Source organism: Juglans regia, chromosome 7 (assembly GCF_001411555.2).
Source record: "Juglans regia cultivar Chandler chromosome 7, Walnut 2.0, whole genome shotgun sequence".
Lineage (NCBI taxonomy): Eukaryota > Viridiplantae > Streptophyta > Magnoliopsida > Fagales > Juglandaceae > Juglans > Juglans regia.
In genome coordinates, this window is record NC_049907.1 from 51,771,910 (window position 1) to 51,793,706 (window position 21,797).

The window sequence follows — 21,797 nt, forward strand, 5'->3', positions numbered from 1 at the left end:
ATATTAAAATACTTTTTAGTTTCAAATAAGTTAAAAAGTACTATTATTTCCTTAAACATGATTTTTTGAATAATGCAAAACGTAATTCAAATTTAAAAAAAAACTTTCAATAGATGAAAATATTCATACAATTTTAAGATAATTACAACTTTTAAACTTTTAAGGATGTGGATTATCTTCCATAAAAATTAAAAAAATAAAAAAAAGGATGTGGATAATCTTTAAAATAATCAAATAATTAGCTTTTCAAAGTTATAAAGTATGTTTTTAATTTATTTTTAAACAAATGTAATATGTTTGAAAGTACTTTAAACACATGGTTACAAAATAATAAATAATTTTTTAATAGTTAAACTTATTATTTAAGCTATAAGATATAAATCCTAAAATTAAATGTTATATTTATTACTATAATTCCAAACATGCACCGAAAGTAAAAGTAAAAACTATTGATCTTTTACTCTTCTTATGAGGTACGGTAAGTGACCCACAAATGAAATTTAGGGATTGTTGGGAGATTGGATGATTTATTAATCTCGTCACATCTTATCTTACTTTCTTTTGAAATAATATTTAAATATAAAAATTTTTCAATTTTTAAATTTTAATTCTTTTATTTTATAATTATTTAATCATTATAAATTTTTTAAACTTTTAAATAAAATATAAAAAATAATTTAAATTTTTTAAATACTATAACACAAATAATATTAAAAAATAATATTTTAATAATATTTTAATTTTATAATATTTTAATTTAATTTTTTCTCTCATATTTCAAAATCATATAAAAACTAAATTATTTCACTAATATTTACAAATTATTTTATTATTCATTACAAAAGTTTTTGATTTCATTTCCCAATCATTGACAGCACGCGACCCCAAGTTCACAACAGCGGCTCACGTACGCAAAAAGTTACATCCTTTTAAATAGCTTCGGACTAACCAAAATGCACCACGTGTCTTTCTTCTCCCTTATTGGCTGTTTGATGTTTGCGTCCTGCCCTCCTCCCTGTACTTAATCGTAAAGATTCCATTAGGAAAGCCTTAGATCACGACTCAAAAACTCAAAAAAAGGGTCTTCATTTCAGATTCGCTGTTTGAAACCCATCACCACCTACCCTACCTCAGCTTCAGATTTCGGCAAATCGAAAATGGGAAACGCCTTAAGGTTCCTCTATCAATGTTGCAAGCCCGCCGCAGCTGGGGACTCTGAATCGCTTGGGCATCATGGTGTATCTGCTGCCACCGTCGGCGTATCGGCTCTCGCCCACGATCTCTTCCACTTCGAGATCACCTCCCAGGTCTATTCTAGTTTTTTTTTTTTTTTTTTTTGAGCAGTTCTATTCTAGTTTACTTGCTTGATCTTCAACTATCACCCCTTTATTTTCAGGTCTAATCATCGCTGCCTTTATTTATTTATTTATTCCTCTTTTCTAAACCAAAATTATACTTTTGCTTGAATATAGTCTCTTTTCCCTGAGGACTCGTAGGAAATTGAATATATCTTTGTAATTCCTTGTTTTTTGTTAAAAGAAAGAGTTGTCAAGAAAGTTAAGGAAAAAGCTATTTCTTCAGATGGGGCTAGCGCTGGGTTCTTTTTTTTTTTTTTAATTTAATGATTAAGTAAATATGATTTTATTTTAAAAAAATGTTAGAAAAATACATATAAAAAAAAAATCAAATTCAACTAGGAGTGCGTACAAAATCAACTAGAGGGAGTAACCAACAGCAGCTCCCAGAGCTGCCCGAAAGTTAAATAGCACCGATAATGTGTATTGTACTCTGTTTTTTTAATGGAAGAAGACGGCACAACTGGTTTATTACTCTTATTTTTATGGAAGAATACTATTTACAAGTACAAAGCTTTGGACAAAAATTCTAAAACGGATCATTAAGCTGCTTTTGTAAATTTTTTATGAATAATAATGAGTTGAATAGGCAAAATGAGTTATGTGAAATCTATTTAAAATGAATTTAGATGTGTTTATATATTAAGATGAATTTAATACTATCTATGAGAAATTAAAAAATATTATGGGTCCTACGTATAAAAATGTGTTGAGTTAAAAAAATTATGAATCTCACGTGTAAAGAGGTTTTGAGTTGAGATATATTTAATAATTTAAGAGTTAAATATTTGAATATTAGATTTAATTTAAAATTAGATTGAACTGAGTTGATTTCAGTTGAATCTTACAACCAAACGGGACATAAAAGACTATGCATGAAACCTACACTAGTTACGAAAAAACTGAAACTATAAAAATAGACCTATGGTACATGTACTCAAAGTGGGAGAAAGTTATAAGCTGCGTTTAGATATTGTGTTGAGTTGAATTAAGTTATTTATGCATAATAATGAGTTGAGATAGTATAGTAAATTTTGTGGAGTCTATATAAAATGAGTTTAAATGTGTTTATATGTTAAGATGAATTTAGATATATTTATGAGAAGTTGAACAAAATTATAAATGTTGCATATAAATAAGTTATTAAATTGAAAAAAAATTATAAATTTTGCTTATAAAAAAATTTTAAATTGAGATAAATTTAATAATTTAAAAATTAAAAATTAAAATATTAAATTAAATTAAACTAAATTCATCTAAATTAAATCTATCAATCAAATCGGGCCTGTGTTGAAAACTTGGGTTGCCTGCTCTGTCTAGAGGGCAAATGCCTATCATATGCCTAGGGAAGAGAGAAAGGGAACAGAAACATTCGGTGTTATCGAATCAAGGTGAGGGGCAAGTAGGCTTGGAATTGTAGGATGTCAATTGCCATCCCAAATGTCAAATACTTTCTAGCGATCAGTGTAATTGACCGTCGGCAAAGAGCTGGTGGCATGATAGCAGACCCATTTTCAGAGCTGATAGTTCAGCAAAAATATTGGTGCCCACTCCCAAATGACAGGAGAATCCATCAAGGAAGGAATCTGTTTTAGATTAAGAGCATACACAATGAATTTTGTAAAATATAATTTTTTATAAAATATAAAAAAAAGTTGTCCATAAAGATTGATATATAAAATAAAAAAAATAAATTTTAATGATATATTTTAAAGGATAGGATGAAAAATCTATTGAAAATGCTCAAAGCACCATCTAAATTTACTTCTCAAAACACAATCTAAATGTAGTTTAAGTTTGCCGATGGGAGGAGGAAGGCATCTGACTAATAAGGGTTTATGGATTTTCTGGTTGCTACATGAGGAATGTGTATTGTACTTCATTAGCTATATCAGGTCGAAATGAATAATCTCGTTGAATTTTCAAGGTATCATGGAGCTAGAACGCGAATTAGCCAACTGTGCTTTCATTTTGCGTTTTCGCTTCCATAGATGAAGCATGCTGCACTTTTTTGTTGCCTTTTATTTCTCAATTATTCGCAGAAATGCTGAATTATCAAGACAATCTATAGTTTGGCAATGGATTATTCAATTGTGAAGTTTTTGAGCAAATTCGGTACCTGTGCAACTTGAATTTCCAGTTTTTTAATCAAATTATTCTTACTGTATTGATTGAAGGTTCCGGAAGGACTTAGCAAGCATGTTGTCTCGTCCAAGAACGCGCAAGCTAATTGGTAACTAGCACGCAATCTGTCCCCAACTGTCTGTTATTGCAAATGAATATAGTCTTCCTGATGCCTCATATGAGATCTAATTTTATTTCATCTTATATCATATTATTCGTAAATACTAAATATAATTTAAATACAAAATCTTTAAACTAATCATTATAATTTTTTTAAACTTTCAAATAAAAAATAAAAAATAATTCTAATTTTTTCAAAATTTCAAACAAAACAATATTATAAAACTATATTATTACAATATTTTAACTTTATAATATTTTTTATTCAACTTTTTCTCTCTCATTTTCCAAAACTCAAAAAATACTCAACTCAAACTATCTCATTACTTACATGAAAATATTTTAATCACAAAGGGATTACATAAAAGTAAACCTACAAACTGATGTAACTTGATATATTACGTCAGATTGTAAAGTTATTTTTATTATAAAGTAGATTTAACGGATTCCATGAAACCACATCAGTTTGTGAGTTTATTTTGTGTAATCTCTTTATGTCTATTACATTTCTCATTCATTTTTTATAAAATTATCATCTCATTTCACTCTCCAAACATGCCCTTAAATGTTATGCTAGAATTAGAAACAAGGAGTAATGGATAGGCTCGATTATATACTTTAATGTCTCTTTAACGGTCTTTATCTTGACAAATATATGAAGGTACAGAAAGTTAGTAGAGGCATGGAGGGAATCAAAATCCCCTCCAAAAACACCTGAAGATACTGCTAGGCTCGTCATTGAGACTTTGAAAAGGCACAAGAAAGCAGATGTGGAGGTACAATAAAAACAGAATTGTCACATGGAACATATTGTATAACGCATAGGACGACGAATGGAAGAAAATAACAAACTTTAACAAATCACCCATTTGTAGGGCTTATTGGCTTTCTATGGTCTTCCACTCCCTCATACCCGAGTCGAACTTGCTGCTGGGGCCCCAACATCATTGCCGGAAGGAGTAGAGTACGAATTTCAGACATTACCAGTAAGAGCTATATTCTTTTCAGATTCTATGTCGCGAAAATTGAGTCATGCTACACGCCGACAGTTGGATTTGATTTAGTGAATCATCTGATGAAACTAGGTTGATGCAAAAGCTGTAGCAGATGGAGATACTGTGACCGTGTATGTTAGTACGACAGACCCTCGAGAGTCGTCGTGTGTGCCAAGTGATGTACAACTAGCGGCAGTCCACAGATCACAAGCACGCTCTGAGAGGAATTATACAGAGGCAGATGCATTTCATAAGGAAATTATAGATGCTGGATATCGGTTAGTTGGAACTCAGGCTTTAGTTTGAAAGTTAGTGGATTTGGTTTCAAAATTGAATTGATATTAATTATACGTTCCTAATTGTTTCCTCAACCAGGGTACTCAATTTTCGGAATGAGGAGATCCTCGCTCGCAAGTATCGAATTCGGCTAAGGTAAAAAAACTATACGGCTCATAGGACTTGAGTAGTTAAACCTTTTGCTTCATCTAGTAGCAATGGTTAATAAGTCATGAACAGGGGAATAGATGCACCTGAGAGTGCAATGCCATATGGGGAAGAAGCAAAGGAGGAGCTGACTAAGATTGTTCAGGGAAAGTGTTTGAGAGTCCTTGTGTATGGACAAGATCGTTATGGCCGCTGCGTAGGCGATATATATTGCGACGGGAAATTTGTACAGGTAATTTCTTCGCTCTCAACATTGTTCTCTGTTGGACCTTTTTTCAAGGAACTAAGTTATCTTCTTCTTGCTCTCTCTTGTCCTACACTCGAAAAGGAACTAATGCTTAAGAAAGGACTTGCATGGCATTACACAGCCTACGACAAACGCTCGGAATTTACGACAGTAAGAAATGATCTTTTGCTCCATTATTGTAGGTACCAGTCTTTTAAGTTTCTATCCTAAGGCTCCATGTTTGTTGTAACAGTGGGAAAAGCAGGCTCGAGCCAAGCGCGTTGGGCTGTGGGCTTCATCAAATCCTGAGAAGCCATGGGACTGGAGAAAGGACAGGCGCGAAGGGAGATGACATTGTCCTGATTGGACGACGCCTCCTTGTGTCCATTCGAGGCAAGGTAAAACTTCTCATACAAATGGACTTTAATCCAACACCAGGTGTTGCTACCAACTATGTAAAGAAGTTGCTACCGTTGTAAAAAAGTGTGTTTATTTTATTTTTTTCCATTTGCACTACTATGCGTTGGAGCCTATCAATGGCTTTTATAACTAAAAAATTTGGATTATTCCCAAATGGTTTTTGTTATTCGAATATTTGAATTTCAAAATCCAAGCACATCACAAAAGAGAGATTAAGATAGAATGGTAAAAATAACAAATCCCTTGTTTGATTGAGAGGAGGCGTGTGGTATAACTTATAACTTTCGTGTAGAATGTCTACATGTTAGAAGGTCATAAAACAAATCTGATTCTTAAAATCATCACCATGTAGAATCTTCTTACATCCATGAGTTCAAACAACGATTCAAGTAATCCATATATGAGTTGTTGATATACGGTACAACGTGAGAGGCTCTTTATTTAAGCAGTCTAGTCGATTTGTCCAATGCAAATGCACACGGAGCACAACCATTCAAAATTGGCGCTCCCACCAGTATATCATCTCAATACAGTCGTCAACATCCCCAATAACTTTGACATTGCAACAAAAAATAAGGCAGGAGAGTGAAAATGCTTGAAAAATCAACCTGTAAACTGTCCAGGAAACCACGTCTGCTTTGAACTTATCACAGCCCAGCATCCACAGCAAAATAATAGCTATATATCATAACATAGTAATTAGCAGATCATGCTGGTTAAAAAGCAGAACAGTAATCATTTCTAAGATGGCTTGATTATTCAAGTTAAAAGTCAATAACTTTAGACGCTTCCTTTCTTTCCTTTTCCCTGACACTGAGAAAAAAGGCAACCATGTACCTTCAAGAACCTCCTATTGTCCTACCAAGTTCCAAAGGAACACTAACAACGTAATCTGTTGCTGCTAGGAATGCTTTCTCCTATATACATGAGCCGCTTTTATCTAATTATCTGATTGCAGCATGCTCTGCATATTTCCTCAAGTTCTTTTGTTATTATCTTGAGGTAGAAAGAAATAACAACATGATAATTTATGCTTCTTGTACATATTGTAGCTCAAATAATTTTTACATCACGCAGTCAGATCAAGAACCATGCAGGAAAATCAACAAGATTACGAAACAACAATAATATGCTTTATAATGCATAAAAAAAAAATTGAATTTTGGCAGCTTAAAGCGGGCAAAGGGCCCAACAAAAACACAAAACTCGTAAAGTACAAAACAGCTGGCGATACATAAAGAATGCACAAAGAAATGAGAAGGGAAATTAAAAGAGAGATGACGTGAGAAAAATAAATGCAGCTCTGTTATGCACCGAGTAATAATCACAATCCTTAGATTAAGTCGCAGACAGGGGCTCCCAACTTTTGAAATAAAAAGGGGCACAACTGACTGCCAGAAAGGTTGACAAATTCAAGTCTTATTGAGAGTAACAGGGTTCAGCAGTTCATGCATAACTGAAGATAATTGTGTTAGTTTACCCTAAAAAATTTTCGCAAGCAATGTATCTTTTACCCACACACGTATATCTGAAATATCGAATCTAGAGATATGTGGGAAACAATAACTCTTTTTCAATGGATTAAGAATATGAAAAACTAGTCATGCATCCGTCCGATGCACAAGAAAATTATCAATTATTAATTTTGTTTGTAACATGATTTTGGACTTTCCTAATTGTGGCATTCTTCAATTAATAACAGTAAAAAATTAGACAGAGAGAAAAGAAAGGAAGCGCACAAAGTGTTATTCTTCTATATTATCTAATATTTATTTATATGACCTTTCAAATTCTTCAAAACTTAAATAAAATTTACATGACCCGATTCTTGATCATTTTAATGCAGGAATGAAACACCTGTTTAAAAATTATATAGGTTATAGACAATTTTTATAATGCTTGAAAATAAGGAACAGAGTAATAACTTACCTTTTCAGTTTCCACTGATGTTGAGGTTATGGCTTTGAGCCAAATGCACATTTTAGAGGGGGGTTGAAAAAGTGTTAATAACAAATTACACCCATTATTTGATCACCAACTTTGGCCAACACTGAAAAACTTCAACAAGTACAATCAACAGAAAATCACATTTGACCTTATTTTTCATCGCCCTTCGAGTCGTCTGAATCCGAGTCACTTGCATTGTAACCTAAAGGAAACAAAATACTCATCAACTAAAGAAAGCAAGGCCACAACAATAACCAGCCAGAGAGAGAATACAGAATACCTGGATGTTTGTTGCTTACTTTCCAAACTAAAACCCGGTTTTTTGAAGCTCTGGTAATCCAAGTGCGTCCCTTCATAACAGATGATTAAAATATTGATTCAGTAATCACAAGTTAACAATGACTAATACAGTGTGTTGAGAAAGTAAAAAATAACAGCTACGGAAATGTCAAAGGCAATCACTTCTTGGAGTGATATATGGAGAAATGTCAACATCTACCACATGCAAGTTGTAAAGAATATAGATTGTTGTAGAGCTAGTATTACGGTGTAGGATTTGTTTGTAAGTCATAGCTAGTTATTTGCACCTACTCTATACTTATAAAGAATTCTATATAATAAAGACTCCTACACCACATGCATGTCGCAGTGGCTATTCACCAAAATATTTCTGTCTAAATCTTTTCATGGTATTAGAGCAGGGAACGTTCCCATAGCTCTCTGCTTCTTTTATTCTTTCCTTTGCCTTTCTGTTGCTCATTGTCATGTCAACTGAGCATCCTTCGATTGAAGACAAGCACGATGTCACCAATCTTTATTTACTCCATCATTCCGACCATCCCGGAATGGTTCTTGTTTCCAAGCCCCTCAATGGGGATAATTACTTGACCTGGTGCAGAGCCATGGTCATCTCTTTGAGTGCCAAATCCAAGTTGGATTTCATAGATGGAACCACCACAATGCCTTCTGTCACCACCAAACCAGACGAGAATGCATCATGGAAAAAACGCAATGATATGGTTCTTTCTTGGATCTTCAATTCACTTACTCCGGAATAGCAGACAACATTATTTTTTCAACTACTGCCAAGGAGGTATGGGAAGACCAGGTATGGGAAGACCTTCAGCGTCGTTTCTCTCAAAGCAATGCTCCTTGCATTTTCCAGCTTGAGAGGGACGTTGCTTGTTTTGCTCAAGATCAGATGACTGTTGTGGGTTACTACACAAGGCTTAAAAAATTATGGGATGAACTGGGATCCTATAATGAAGCAGCTTGCACTTGTGGGGTAGGAAGTAAGAGATGTCGATTGATGTAGTTTCTCATGGGACTCGATGAATCCTACATTGCAATTCAAGGACAACCTTTTAATGAACCCTCTCCCTGATGTTGCACAGGCTTACTCTTCCATTATACAGGAAGAAAAACAACGGAGTCTAGGCGCTGCACGTGAAACAATGGAGACTTCAGCCATGGCAGTTCAACAGGATGAACCGGTAGCCTTGGCTGTTCGACATGGACAAGGTTTTTCTTCTCGCTCTAACTCTAATCGAAAACCTTTACATTGCTCTTACTGTGATCGAGATCACCATGTGTGTGAGACATGCTGGAAGTTAAATGGATATCCACCGGGACACCCAAAACATGCTTCAAACAAATCCTACACTGTAACACTAGCTCTACAACAATTTATATTCTTTACAACTTGCATGTGGTAGATGTTGACATTTCTCCATATATCACTCTAAGAATTGATTACCTTGACATTTCCATAGTTGTTATTTTTTACTCTCTCAACAAATGTCCATAGTTGTTATTTTTGACTCTCTCAACACTCCCCCTCAAGTTGGAGAGTGAATGTCAAGAACTCCTAACTTGTGTATCATGGTCGAGAAAGCTTCCTTTCCCAATAGCTTGGTGAATACATCTGCAAGTTAATTTGCCGAAGTAACATACTTAGTCACAATCGAACCATCTTGTATCTTGTCACAAATAAAATGACAATTCATCTCTATATGTCTGGTTCTTTCATGAAAAAGGGGATTGGCTGCTATGTGAAGAGCTGCTTTGTTGTTGCAGTACAACAATGTCGGCTTTGGATGTAATATTTGCAAATCCTTCAATAATGATTGTAGCCAAGATAACTCACAGCATGCACATGTCATGGCTCTATATTCGGCTTCTGCTGAGCAGAGAGATACGGTTTTCTGTCTCTTTGTTCGCTATGAAATAAGAGAAGATCCCAAAAAGACACAATAATCTGCGATGGATTTACGAGATGTTGGGCAACCTGCCCAATCAAAATCACAAAAAGCTCGCAAAGATAAATCATTCTGAGAAGGAAAAAAATAAACCTTGTCCTGGATTATTTTTCAAGTACCGCAACACACGCAAGGCAGCTTCTATGTGTGGTTTGCGTGGCATATGCATGAATCTGCTCAACACATGTACCGAATAAGTGATATCTGGCCGGATAATGGTCAAATAAGTTAGGCATCCAATGATCCGCCTATATTGAGATGGATGTCTAAGTAATTTACCTTCATCTGAAAGTTTCTTGTTTTGTTCCATGGGAAACTTCATGGGTTTAGCACCCAAAAAACCACCATCTTGCAGAATTTCCAGAGTGTATTTCCGTTGTGAGATAAAGATACATTTCTTTGATCGAGAGACTTCAATGCCCAGAAAGTACTTCAAATTGCCCAAATCGTTAATCTGGAAATGACCATGCAAAAACTATTTAAGAGCAGACATGGCAGTGAGATCATTACCCGTAATAAGAATGTCATCGACATATATCAACAAAGCCGTAAATGATTTGCCTTTCCGACACACGAACAATGAGTAGTCTGCTTTGGATTGAACAAAATCAGCTGCTTGGATAGCTGTAGAGAATTTGGTAAACCATAGACGAGAGGCTTGCTTTAAGCCATACAACAACTTGTTGAGGCGACACACCATGTTCTCCCCTTGTCGCTGAAGACCAGGATGTGGAGACATAAATTTCTTCATGGAGATCACCATGAAGAAAAGCATTATGGATGTCAAGTTGGTGAAGAGATTAATTCTGGGCAGCGGCCAAGGCTGATAAACAACGAACAGTAATCATTTTAGTAGTAGGGGAAAATGTGTCATGATAGTCAATACTTTCTAGTTGTGTGTAGCCTTTGGCCACCAAACGAGCTTTGTAATGCTCAATAGTACGATCTGAGTGGCGCTTGATTTTATAAACTCAATGACAACCAATAGCCTTCTTGCCGGGAGGAAGAGAAGTGAGGGACCAAGTATGGTTAGCCTCCAAAGCAGCCAATTCAGATTGCATCGCTGTTTGCCAGTGGGAATGAGAAGCTTTCTCGACCATGATACGCAAGTTGGGAGTTATTGACATTCACTTTCCAACTTGAGGGGGAGTGTTGAGAGAGTAAAAAATAACAGCTATAGAAATGTCAAGGCAATCAATTCTTGGAATGATATATGGAGAAATGTCAACATCTACCGCATGCAAGTTGTAAAGAATATAGATTGTTGTAGAGTTAGTATTCTGGTGTAGGATTTGTTTGCAAGTCATAACTAGTTATTTGCACCTACTCTATACTTGTAAAGAATTCTATATAATAAAGGACTCCTACACCACATGCATGTCGCAATGTGTTAAGAACTCACTAGGTAGAACTCACCCTTGAAAACTAGTTTATAAGGGAAGGATGCCTAGGGGCTTATAAACCATCAACTAATTCCATACTTAGTCAATGTGGGATCATAACAACCACCACGCTTCGCAACCGACGTCCACGGCGGTCTCGGCGCTCACATGGACTGCCTGTGTGCTAGGTCTTTTCCTAGCTCCGGGCGAACACTGCCATGCCAGCATCATCCCCTGTGCCGCACGATTGCAACCGTTGCAACATGACCTTAAATGTGAGGTAGCTCTAATACTATTTGTTAAGAACCCATTAGGTAGAACTTACCCTTAAAAACTAGTTTATAAGGAAAGGGTGTCTAAGGACTTATAAACCATCAACTAATTCCATACTTAGTCAATGGGAGATTGTAACACAATGGCTATTCACCAAAATATTTCTGTCTAAATCTTTTCACAATGAACAACAGCTACGAGAAATGATAGCAAAAGCAAGGATTATTAACAAAAAAAAAAAAAAAAAATTAAAAGTAGACCTTTTGAGGATCTCTGGGGACACCATAGCCACTGTAGTACATCTGGCCGACAAGGACCTGCATGGCGCTATCACCGGCCTTGGCCTCCTTGAGCGCGTCCTGGAACCACCGCTTGGCGCAGTCCGAGACCACCTGGGCCAACGGCACCCGGATTTGGTCCTGCTGCCCCTCCAAGCTTTTCATCAAGCTTTGCTGCTTTAATCGATCGGAGTCGAGTCGGGAAACCCCGAGTTTCCCTGTTTCCGGGGATGAAACCCGGATTCGCGATATGGGTTTGTCGCGTTTGGGAGTTTGGAGTCTGGCCGGTGTGACAATTTTGGTGAATTCTTGAAGCTTCGCCGTGAAAGGAAGTGATTTTCCCATTTAACAAACAGAGAGACAAACAGAAAGTGTTTAATATCTCGAAGGGGGGGATGTGGAAAAAGAAGTGTGGATTGGTTTTCTTTTTGGGGCTGTTGGGTTGGCAAACCATATACGGGTTTCAATTCATGGAAGGGTTCCGAGATCTTTGAGTTTGAGCAAAAAGCCTTAATAAGTAAGAACGGAAAAAAAAGGATTTTACATTTCAGATATCCGCCAACTTGGCAGTCTAGAGTACAGAGTACTTCCCTAAGTATTTGCCTATTTTTAAGTCTGGGACAGGGATGGTAGGCCAACCAACCAGCAAGGCTAGCAAAATAGGAAACAGAGCAATATCTTCGAAGAGGGCCCAGAACTAGAAGTACCCAGATTATTGCTCCACACAAGATTTTAGACCCATTTTGAATCAGGCATACGGTATGGGCCTCGTTTTTGTATAGGTTTGGATGAGTCCGGAACTTGTCAAGAAGACTTTTTAAAAGTACTGTGTTTTTGTTTTCACTTTTCTCATCTAATTCAAATATCAAACATGGTATAGTAGAGTGAGCCATATTAATATGGCCGCAATGGCATTTTTTGTGCTTGCTTTCCAAACTTTCCCTACCAAGTCTGTCAGTCTCTACCTCATACATACCATTTTTAGTAGAAAATAGTCAGAATAATTAATAGAGGCCGTCTTACACTCAAGCATTTATGTGTTTGACTGGAGGATATGGTAGAGATTCCAACCTCTTTTAGTTTTAGCCAACAAAAGGATGTTGCCTATTCACATCTTGGAAGGTCTCATAGTCTTAGGGCACATGTAAAAGTACAACCCAAGCGAACACATGACATTGCTGATTTTTCTGTCTCTCAATCAAGTCGACTTGAAAAGAAAAATCTATAGTAGTAAATTGAAATAGTCTCCCAGCTAGCTATTAGGATTGCTAATGTTGTAAAATTGGTGTTAGTGAGACAATTGAAACAAGGTTACTTCTTTAATTATGCTTGTTAGTTGTGGGTCCATGAAATTCAAAATTAAACTTAATTAAAATGTTTGTTTAGATGTTGAGCGAAATCTAAAAATAAACTGTGCTCGGATACTTTCAACATCTAAACGAGTCCTTTTTTTTTTTTTTTGCTAATCAAGTATATTATATATAAAGAAAGTACAAAAGTTTAAGGTAGATTCTTTCTATTATCAATATACAATAAATAATTAGGAATATTATCTAAGAGTAGGCTTCCAAAATCAAGATTGGTAGCTGCCTATTGCGTCACTGAGTGCGCACATTAATTTTGAGATCGATATATCTTAATAAATTTTCAATCTTGATGAAGTTGAGAGATAAAAAGAATGTCGCCAATAATTGTTAAGATGCTCCAGAAAGGAGTCGAATATGGATTCTCAATAGATGTAAATATCGACTGAACATCCTCTTCTATTATTGCTAGATCTGATTGAAGGCCATGTTAGATGCTAACAGCACCGCCAAGATTTCCGCCACTAGAGGAATAGTGGTTTGAAATTTTTCCCTTTTTACCTCCAAAATATCTCTATTGTGATTTTTTTTGTATTACCGAATCTATTGAGAATTGATCATGTCCTGTTATAATTTAAAAAAAAAAAAACTTTGATAATTGGATGGAGGGAATTTCCATTTTTCTTCTTTGATAAACGAGTCCTTACTAACGAAAAGATAAACAATTCGAGACTTTCACACGGCTGACGTGGATGAACGAGTCATTCTTCTCATCAATAATATCTTTCCTGATCTAAATTCTTTATTTTGCTGAATAAGCTGCCAAACCTATATCAGAAATGACAACTTTTAATTAAGATAAGGACATCCACTTCACAAATCACAATTAATATAAATATATATATTTAAAATAGCATCACATGCAACGAAGAATATACTCGACAACTTTTATTTATTTATGCGCGAATTATATGTGTAAGAAACCACAATTAAATTGTGAATTGACCACTTGATCTACTAGTCTACCCATTTAGGGAGACAAAAGAAGATGGGGGAATGTAGGGAAGGATAGAAAATACATGGAAAATTACGCGACAATCATGACAAGGTTAATTTGTATTAAAAACAAAGAAGTTGATTCGATCCCTCATATATATTCATGTCACTACAAGAAATAACGTCTTTTCTAGCGATTTTATTATCACCGCCAAAAAAATCACTACAATTAATTTTTATTTGCGGTAATTTTCTTATCGTCGCTGAAATTTAAAACAATATATACGAAATTTGATATTGCAATTATTGTTTACTCATTTGCAGCGACTATTCTAATTTGAAAGAAAGATAGATTTCCACCATTACAGTACTACTCGACATTATAAATCCTAGTGCAGATGATCACATCGATATTATATAATATCAAGATCTGTGCGTGTTTCATTAATTAGCTCGTCATGCAGACTTATAAACAGCTCGAGCTAGCTGATTTAACATGTAAAAGTAAGTGTTTCGATAGTCATGAAAGCATAATATCAGTGTACAATATATATATGTATAGCCATCATTAATTTTAGGCAAAACGTCTAGGTGCATGAAAAGTCATTTAGGCGTGAAAAGTGGCTCTCCCACCATCCATTTCAATCCCACGTACGTCTAGTTTCCACACATACATTTGCAGGCAGGCAACAGGATATATCGGGTATGCATCACCTTTTGCATGTTGGTCTTCTTATCACAAACTACCAATTGAAATAAATAAATTCCACATGGCATATTCGAGCCAGGCCACTAGCTACAAGCCTACATATATATATATATACAGACCTATTTAATTACCAAACTCATGTATTTAATTGGAATAATATTTTTTTTGAACTACTTTGGGATACAGCAACCCATTATATACATGCTAATATTATCTAAATTGCAATTTTATTTAGTTAAAAAAGCTGTAATATTAAAGCTACACTAGTTCAAGGAATCTTTAGAGAATCTGGAATATTGATATGATCTGGTTGAGATCGATGCGTGCCTAGCTACGAATGTTGGAAGTTCGCAATCTTGTGCAAGTAGAATGGCCTGCATCTCTCTGATCTCTCTGTCTCTCTCATATCATAAAATCATTTAATGCAGAGCACGTTTTGATTCTTTAGGCCGTCCTGCATGATCTTACAATATTTTTCATAAACGACGTCAGCCAAACGAACGGCAGAAGATGAATTAAAAAATATTTAATTATGAATTCAGAAAAAATTAGCACATACTATATATATCCTACTTCAACAAGGCCGGTTAAGCTAGCAGCTTGTTGCCGCACGCATCTTCGCTTATAATTATAAGCGCACATGATCAAGTACTGATCAAAACTTTCCTTTTAATAAATCCTTAATTAACCATTCAATTATATATATAAGGAGTGTAGCTGATCATATGGTACGTAGTACACTCGCACACTACTATTGAAAGCACCAAGTTATCGACAACTAACGCGTTTCTCCCTCTCTGATCTATTTCTCCAACAAGATTAACAAACCCAAATACATCCTTTCTTTTTGAGCCAATCCAAGAGAGGGATGGAGCTCCGAGCTCCTTCCTTTGATCTCCTCTCTTAATATCATTTCGTTTTCCATAATTTTATTTTTACTCTTTTAAATTTATAACGAGACTTAAACGGCCTCTATCATCTGAATATGTAGTGTGAGCGGCTAATGCATCGCCCATTAAGCCATGCATGTGCGAGTCGTCCGGCTACTTGTTGCCACAAATTAACCCTGACTCCACCGACTACATGCGTCGCAATAACATATATATTCCTTAACCTTAGGTCTTCAGTATCTACTCCACCTACGCCATCCCATTCTCATTAGCGTGCAAGTACTCCTATTACCGATATAATCGCGTGTGTTCCTGATCAAATGCAACCAACGATTGAGATTTTTTATCCTTTTAATCATGATGTTATATATATGTTCCTGTTTTCTTTGAATCATGCATGGGGACACGAAGAAAATGGAAGTAAAGATCTTCAACAAAAATGCAACCATTCGATTAGTCCACATGATATCAAATCGTTGTCGGGCAATCCTCTTTACAAAGATTAGGTCCGACCTTTTAGTTCATTGCATTTTTTATTTAAATTTGTTTTCTTCACCCTATTTAGCAATACTTTACTTTTTGTAATATCTATGATTTACTTTTTATTAATTAATGATTTGATAAAAACAATAATAAGAAAATCCTACCAATTAATCTAAGTCAAAATCTGATCGTTGTATATAACTATATTAAAATCTAAATCAAATTTTACTATTCATCATCTTCAAACATTATGTATTGCACTTAATTTTTTAAAATTTTTGTTTTCGTTTTATTATTTCTAAATTAATTGAGTTTTTCTATTTATTATCTATACATTACATATTTAATAAAATAAAAAATAAAAAAATTATGTATGACATATAACGTGAGAATAATAAATAAAATTCTTCATTTATTATATATATAGGCTAGCTTTACTTATTAATTATGCATATAGTCCAAAGAATAAGCTGTCATGAGTCATGAGGTCATATCCACAGAACACGTGGCTTCGGAACTGTTCTTTAAATTAATGATAAAAAAAACTGCCAAATCTAGTTTATGTATATGTGGATCCGATTATCTCAATCTACATGTCAGTAGGCACCGTCTTCATTACTTTTTGTTCATATGGTGCGTGGAACTTTTGAGTATGCACATCTTTTTCTCTGATCAGACAATATTTGTCAACCTCATCATGCTCCTTACAAAATTTCAAACAGACACAATTGTTTGTCAATTTTTTTTTTTTTAAAAAACCTCGTCTTCGTTTTATCACTAATCCCCAGTGATTTGGTAATTACCCAATTCACTCTTGCCATCTTTTTTTTTTCATTAAGATAACAATCAAGTGATCAACCATTTTTAAGCAAGTTAAAATCTGATGTCAAGATGCATTTTGTTAGCAATTTTCCACGTACGCAACTTCATATATTGTTAGATTAAGGTGGACACGGAACCAACCCTAATTACATGATCGTGCATATAGATATACATTGACCAAAAGGGGCATCATTAATTCCCTTCCGTGTCGGGATGGGTACTGCCACCGTCCAGGTCCGTCCTTCCCTATTTTATATATAATACATCTTTATTTTTCATTATGAAAAAATGTGATTTCTTTTCTTTCTTAATGCAATAGAGTTGGTAGACCTATGACCATGCGAATATTAAAGCGAAGGTGGATCGGATCCATCACCCATGCCCACCACCGTACGTACCCTCGTATTAAAATATGTCAATCGGACGTCAGAAAAATCATATCACAATCACGAGCATATATCTTTATTGCACAACCAAAACACGAGATTACATGAAATGCATCGGTATATGACCAATACGAATATTCCACCGTCATGGTTTCCACGTCCTTCACACACGATCAATCCAACACCACCGCGATACTAAACACGACAACCAGAAAGACAGACAGACAGACAGACAGGCACGCAAACATACAAACTAGGATGCCAGCCAAACAAGCAAACCCACACCCATACACGACCTTAATAAGGAGCTTACATCTCTCCGACTTGATCTTTTACGGCAATCCAGCTCAGCCCATAAGTGATTCACTCAATCAGGGGCTGACACCTGTGCACTTTTATTTATTTTTAATAATAGTAACGACTGCAGCTGATCGGAGGAATATAGGGAGAAAATAGTACTATATCGCCAGGACCAGACCCGGCACCGACTTTCCGACCTGGCTGGAGACGCTGCTCTCCCAAAGGGACGGGCAATGGAGCGGCGTTATCTCAACCGTTGATGAGGATGACGGCGTGGAAGAGAAATCCGACAGCGTTGAAGATGAGTTGGAGTTACCGAGGCGCGTGACGGTGAGGGATGTATTGAAGTACTCCCTGACCTGAGTGATTACCCCATCAGTGACGGTGCAGGCGTGAACCCAGGAAATAGAGCGGGCGTGGTCGCAGCCCTCGACGAGGACGGTGGGCCCGAAGGAAGTGATGGACTGAGGGACAAATCGGAAAGATGTGGCAGAAGCGAGGGCAGTGCCGGTCAGAAGGCGCATCAAGAACTGGTGAGAAGGCGGACCATGAAACCACCACTCGAGGTCGGGGGCGACGATCTGGTGCACCGTGGCCACGTCGTGCGAGCTCAGGGCTTCATAGAGGGCGAGAACCACCCGTCGATTACTGGAATCAGTTTCCTCCAGAGTTTCCTGAAAGTTAGCCAGTTCTAGCCTAAGCCTAGCTAGGGCGGTGGGTCTCAAGTTTTAGATGAGGAAAGGAGGAAACAGAAAGGGCTGGAGAGAGAGCAGGGGGTAATGCGATAGATGGGCTGAGGCGTAGTATTAAGTTCCTATCATTATATAGGGGAAGGGCATTAAGATTGTCTGCAGCCGTTTTCATTCGGTAATGTTACAGCCAGCAACCTCAATCGGGTTATCGAATTCTGGGCCGTTTCGTCATTCCAATTGGTAGATAAGGGCAGTTTAGCGAAGAAAAAGAAAAAAAAAAGTGAAAGCTATCGTAATTGGCAAAGTAAACAATCCGATGACGTGGCGGATTGTTACTGGATCGGTGGATATGAAAGGAGTATCTATTTATGTCTGTAGCATGCGAACGAGTTACGAGGGGGAGTAGTTATGGTGGACAGTGTCAAGCCAAGTCTTTTTGACCCCACTAAATAAGTTAGGATAATGAATTATTAATGATAGCTTATCGTAGCATTTATATACTATTTTTTAATTTTTTAAAAATTTTATTATTAATAAAATTGTATAATTTTTTTAAGTTTTTTAACGATTAAACATGTTAAAAAATAGTTAAAAGAAAATAATAAAATAAATAAAAATTTTAAATATACTATAAAATAATAAATAAGTGATAGCAAATAGTAAACTTATCATTTTATTATAATTTTATGCTAAAAGGTTGAAAATCATTAGATTATTCACTTAGTATTCGATGACGCTATCCCCAAATTTTCTATTCTTAAGAAATAAGGATACTATTCTTTTTTGTATTTTTTTAATTTTTTTTTCTAATTATTGCAGAATACAATTCCTCTGCCACCTCACCAAAACAACCCGAGAGACACACAACAGAATCCTCAACAAACTTGCCATCACAGATTGTAATTTGTATAGATATTTAGGATAGCTTAGTCTTTTTACATTGTATAGAAAATAGATAATTTCTTCTATATATGGTTCACTGTACAGCATAGAAAAGTAAGAAAACTTTTAGTCAAATTATTACGCATCTGCGTCTTCATCCTCTATCCTTTTTGCTCTGCTTCTTCATTCCCAGCTATACTCATATCAAATTCAACCATACTTTCACTAAAACTGACATGGTATCAGAGCGGTGAACAATGGACACCTCCGATCCTCCTACTCCTCCCAACAAATTTCTCAACCTTGCAGACCCAACCAACCCTTACAGACTTGAAACCTCAGACAATCCCGGCACTGTGCTTATTACGGAACTTCTCAATGTCGATAACTTCTGCACATGGTCTCGATCAATCCAAAGAGCACTCCAAGCCAAAAATAAACTTGGATTCCTAAATGGAACCCTCACCAAACCATCCAATCACAATGACCCGCTTATTGGACTCTGGGAAAGATGCAACGACATGGTCGTATCTTGGTTGCAGAATTCCATCAGCATCCCTTTACGTTCATCAGTTGCCTTTGTCGATGATGCACACCAGATTTGGAGTGAACTGGAAGAGCGATTCTCACCACAAAATGGACCACGTATATATGAACTCAAGAAGCAGTTGGCTAACCTGACTCAGACAATGATTCTGTCAACACCTATTACGGTAAACTCAAATCTATTTGGGATGAATTATCAGTTTATGACCCTTTACCTGTTTGTTCATGTGGCTCAACCAAGCTTGTTTCTGAACGATATCAACTGGATTGTGTACTGCAATTCCTTATGGGCCTTCACGACTCATTTAGCAATGTTCGAGACCAAATCATGTTAATTGATCCACTACCGCCAGTCACCAAAGTTTTTTCATATATCCAACAGCAAGAGAGACACCGAGCACTCACCAGCCACAACCCAGCCAATGACACCATTGCTCTTGCTGCTCGTAAATACACCACGAACCATTCTCCAAGCCAAAACAAAAGAGACAAACTCTATTGCTCTCATTGTAAAATCACGGGACATACATTAGCCAACTGTTTCAAATCTGGCAATGCAACAGCACCCGTTTGCACCCACTGTGAGATGACTGGCCATGTTGTTGATCGCTGTTACAAACTCCACAGGTATCCTCCCGGCCATAAGCTCCATAAACCAAAAGCCAATGTCCCTTCTCCAGGCGCCTCTGCAGTAACATCTGAGTCAAGTTTGTCGCTGACAAGGGAGCAATACCAAGATCTTATAGCCTTATTGCACAGTAAAGATTCTTCACCATCCGCCAACCAAATTCAGACGGTTATTTCTTCCAACCCTCACTCCCCTTTCATTACTGGTATCTCTCTTTGCCTCTCTACATCTTATTCAACATCACCTTGGATTATTGATACAGGGGCAACAGATCACATGATCTGCCACCCCTCTCTTTTCAAGACCATTACATCCTCCATTTCTCAATCTGTTAAACTCCCTAATGGGGAGCTTGCTGCCGTTACCCACATTGGTACTGTGCAAGTAACAGCCAACATTTTAATCCACAATGTTCTTTGTGTCCCGTCCTTTAGTTTTAATTTGTTATATGCCTGTCAACTCGCAAGACAATTAAATTGTTGTCTCATTTTTCTCTCTACTTCTTGTTTTATACAGGGCCTTTCTCCCTGGACAACGATTGGGAAGGGTAGCATGGAGCATGGTCTTTATCACCTTCGTACTGATCCAGTTTCCCCACAGGCCTTAACCAATACTTTATCCCAAAATTTTCATTCTCAAAATCACATTTCTGCTGCTGTACAACCTGTCGATAGTGCTCATGACTTATGGCATTATCGGTTAGGCCATCCATCTCCTTCCCGCATGCAATTAATTTCTGATCATCATGTAGACACAAAAATGAATACAAAGCAAACTTTACCTTGTTTAATTTGTCCTCTTGCAAAACTGTCTCGCACTCCCTTTACTTCCAGCATTCATACAACCTCTTCTTGTTTTGAACTCATACACTATGATTTGTGGGGACCCCACTCTATTGTTGCGCATGATGGCAGTAAATTTTTCCTTACCATTGTTGATGATCATTCTCGATGTACTTGGGTCTATTTGTTAAAAAAAAAAATCTGATGCTCGTGACTGTATCATATCCTTTTACAACTTAGTCGCAACACAGTTCAACACTCGAATAAAAATCCTACGTAGTGACAATGGACCTGAATTTTTCATGCATGATTTTTATTCTAAACATGGAATTATTCACCAAAAATCTTGTGTAGAGACACCTCAACAGAATGGCTTAGTCGAGCGCAAACATCGACACTTACTTCAAGTCGCTCGCGCCATTAGATTTCAGTCTAGCATTCCCTTGCGTTTTTGGTCTCATTGCATACTCACCGCCACTTATTTGATTAATCGCATTCCCACTCCTATTCTTCAAAACAAATCTCCCTATGAAATCCTATTCAATAAACCTCCAT

The 21,797-nt window shown here is 36.3% G+C and overlaps 3 protein-coding genes across 4 annotated transcripts; 1 reads left to right on the forward strand and 2 right to left on the reverse strand.

Moving 5' to 3' along the window:
- Positions 1 to 960: 960 nt before the first annotated feature.
- LOC108991868 (staphylococcal-like nuclease CAN2) lies at positions 961 to 5,872 on the forward strand. Its single transcript, XM_018966267.2, has 9 exons — positions 961 to 1,307; positions 3,533 to 3,588; positions 4,261 to 4,375; positions 4,475 to 4,585; positions 4,685 to 4,872; positions 4,970 to 5,026; positions 5,111 to 5,270; positions 5,367 to 5,435; positions 5,518 to 5,872. Exons 1-9 carry the CDS (start codon positions 1,158 to 1,160, stop codon positions 5,614 to 5,616), a joined length of 1,005 nt encoding a protein of 334 aa, XP_018821812.1. The 5' UTR covers positions 961 to 1,157; the 3' UTR covers positions 5,617 to 5,872.
- Positions 5,873 to 5,994: 122 nt separating this feature from the next.
- LOC109014704 lies at positions 5,995 to 12,409 on the reverse strand. 2 transcript variants are annotated; one of them, XR_004801935.1, is made up of 4 exons: positions 11,805 to 12,408; positions 7,912 to 7,981; positions 7,614 to 7,833; positions 5,995 to 6,362 (listed from the first exon to the last, which is right to left on the reverse strand). XR_004801935.1 is itself a non-coding variant. In XM_035691897.1 (4 exons), exons 1-3 carry the CDS (start codon positions 12,165 to 12,167, stop codon positions 7,781 to 7,783), a joined length of 486 nt encoding a protein of 161 aa, XP_035547790.1. In that variant the 5' UTR covers positions 12,168 to 12,409; the 3' UTR covers positions 5,995 to 6,362; position 7,780. The 2 variants fall into 2 exon arrangements, 1 of the variants encoding a protein (XP_035547790.1); XM_035691897.1 differs by having other exon boundaries at positions 7,780 to 7,833; positions 11,805 to 12,409.
- A 5,052-nt stretch (positions 12,410 to 17,461) lies between these two features.
- On the reverse strand, positions 17,462 to 18,517 carry LOC108991920 (wound-induced protein 1-like). Its single transcript, XM_018966344.2, has one exon. The coding sequence runs from the start codon at positions 18,234 to 18,236 to the stop codon at positions 17,871 to 17,873; it is 366 nt and encodes a 121-aa protein (XP_018821889.1). The 5' UTR covers positions 18,237 to 18,517; the 3' UTR covers positions 17,462 to 17,870.
- Between the last annotated feature and the right edge of the window lie 3,280 nt (positions 18,518 to 21,797).

Coding starts and splice junctions, on each gene's coding strand:
- LOC108991868 (XM_018966267.2), top strand. CDS start 1,158: ATGGGAAACGCCTTAAGGTTCCTCTATCAATGTTGCAAGCCCGCCGCA. Junction 1,308..3,532: donor ACTTCGAGATCACCTCCCAG/GTCTATTCTAGT, acceptor TATTGATTGAAG/GTTCCGGAAGGACTTAGCAA. Junction 4,873..4,969: donor ATTATAGATGCTGGATATCG/GTTAGTTGGAAC, acceptor TTCCTCAACCAG/GGTACTCAATTTTCGGAATG.
- LOC109014704 (XM_035691897.1), bottom strand. CDS start 12,167: ATGGGAAAATCACTTCCTTTCACGGCGAAGCTTCAAGAATTCACCAAA. Junction 7,982..11,804: donor TCCCCAGAGATCCTCAAAAG/GTCTACTTTTAA, acceptor TCTGTTATGAAG/GGACGCACTTGGATTACCAG. Junction 7,834..7,911: donor AGTAAGCAACAAACATCCAG/GTATTCTGTATT, acceptor TGTTTCCTTTAG/GTTACAATGCAAGTGACTCG.
- LOC108991920 (XM_018966344.2), bottom strand. CDS start 18,236: ATGCGCCTTCTGACCGGCACTGCCCTCGCTTCTGCCACATCTTTCCGA.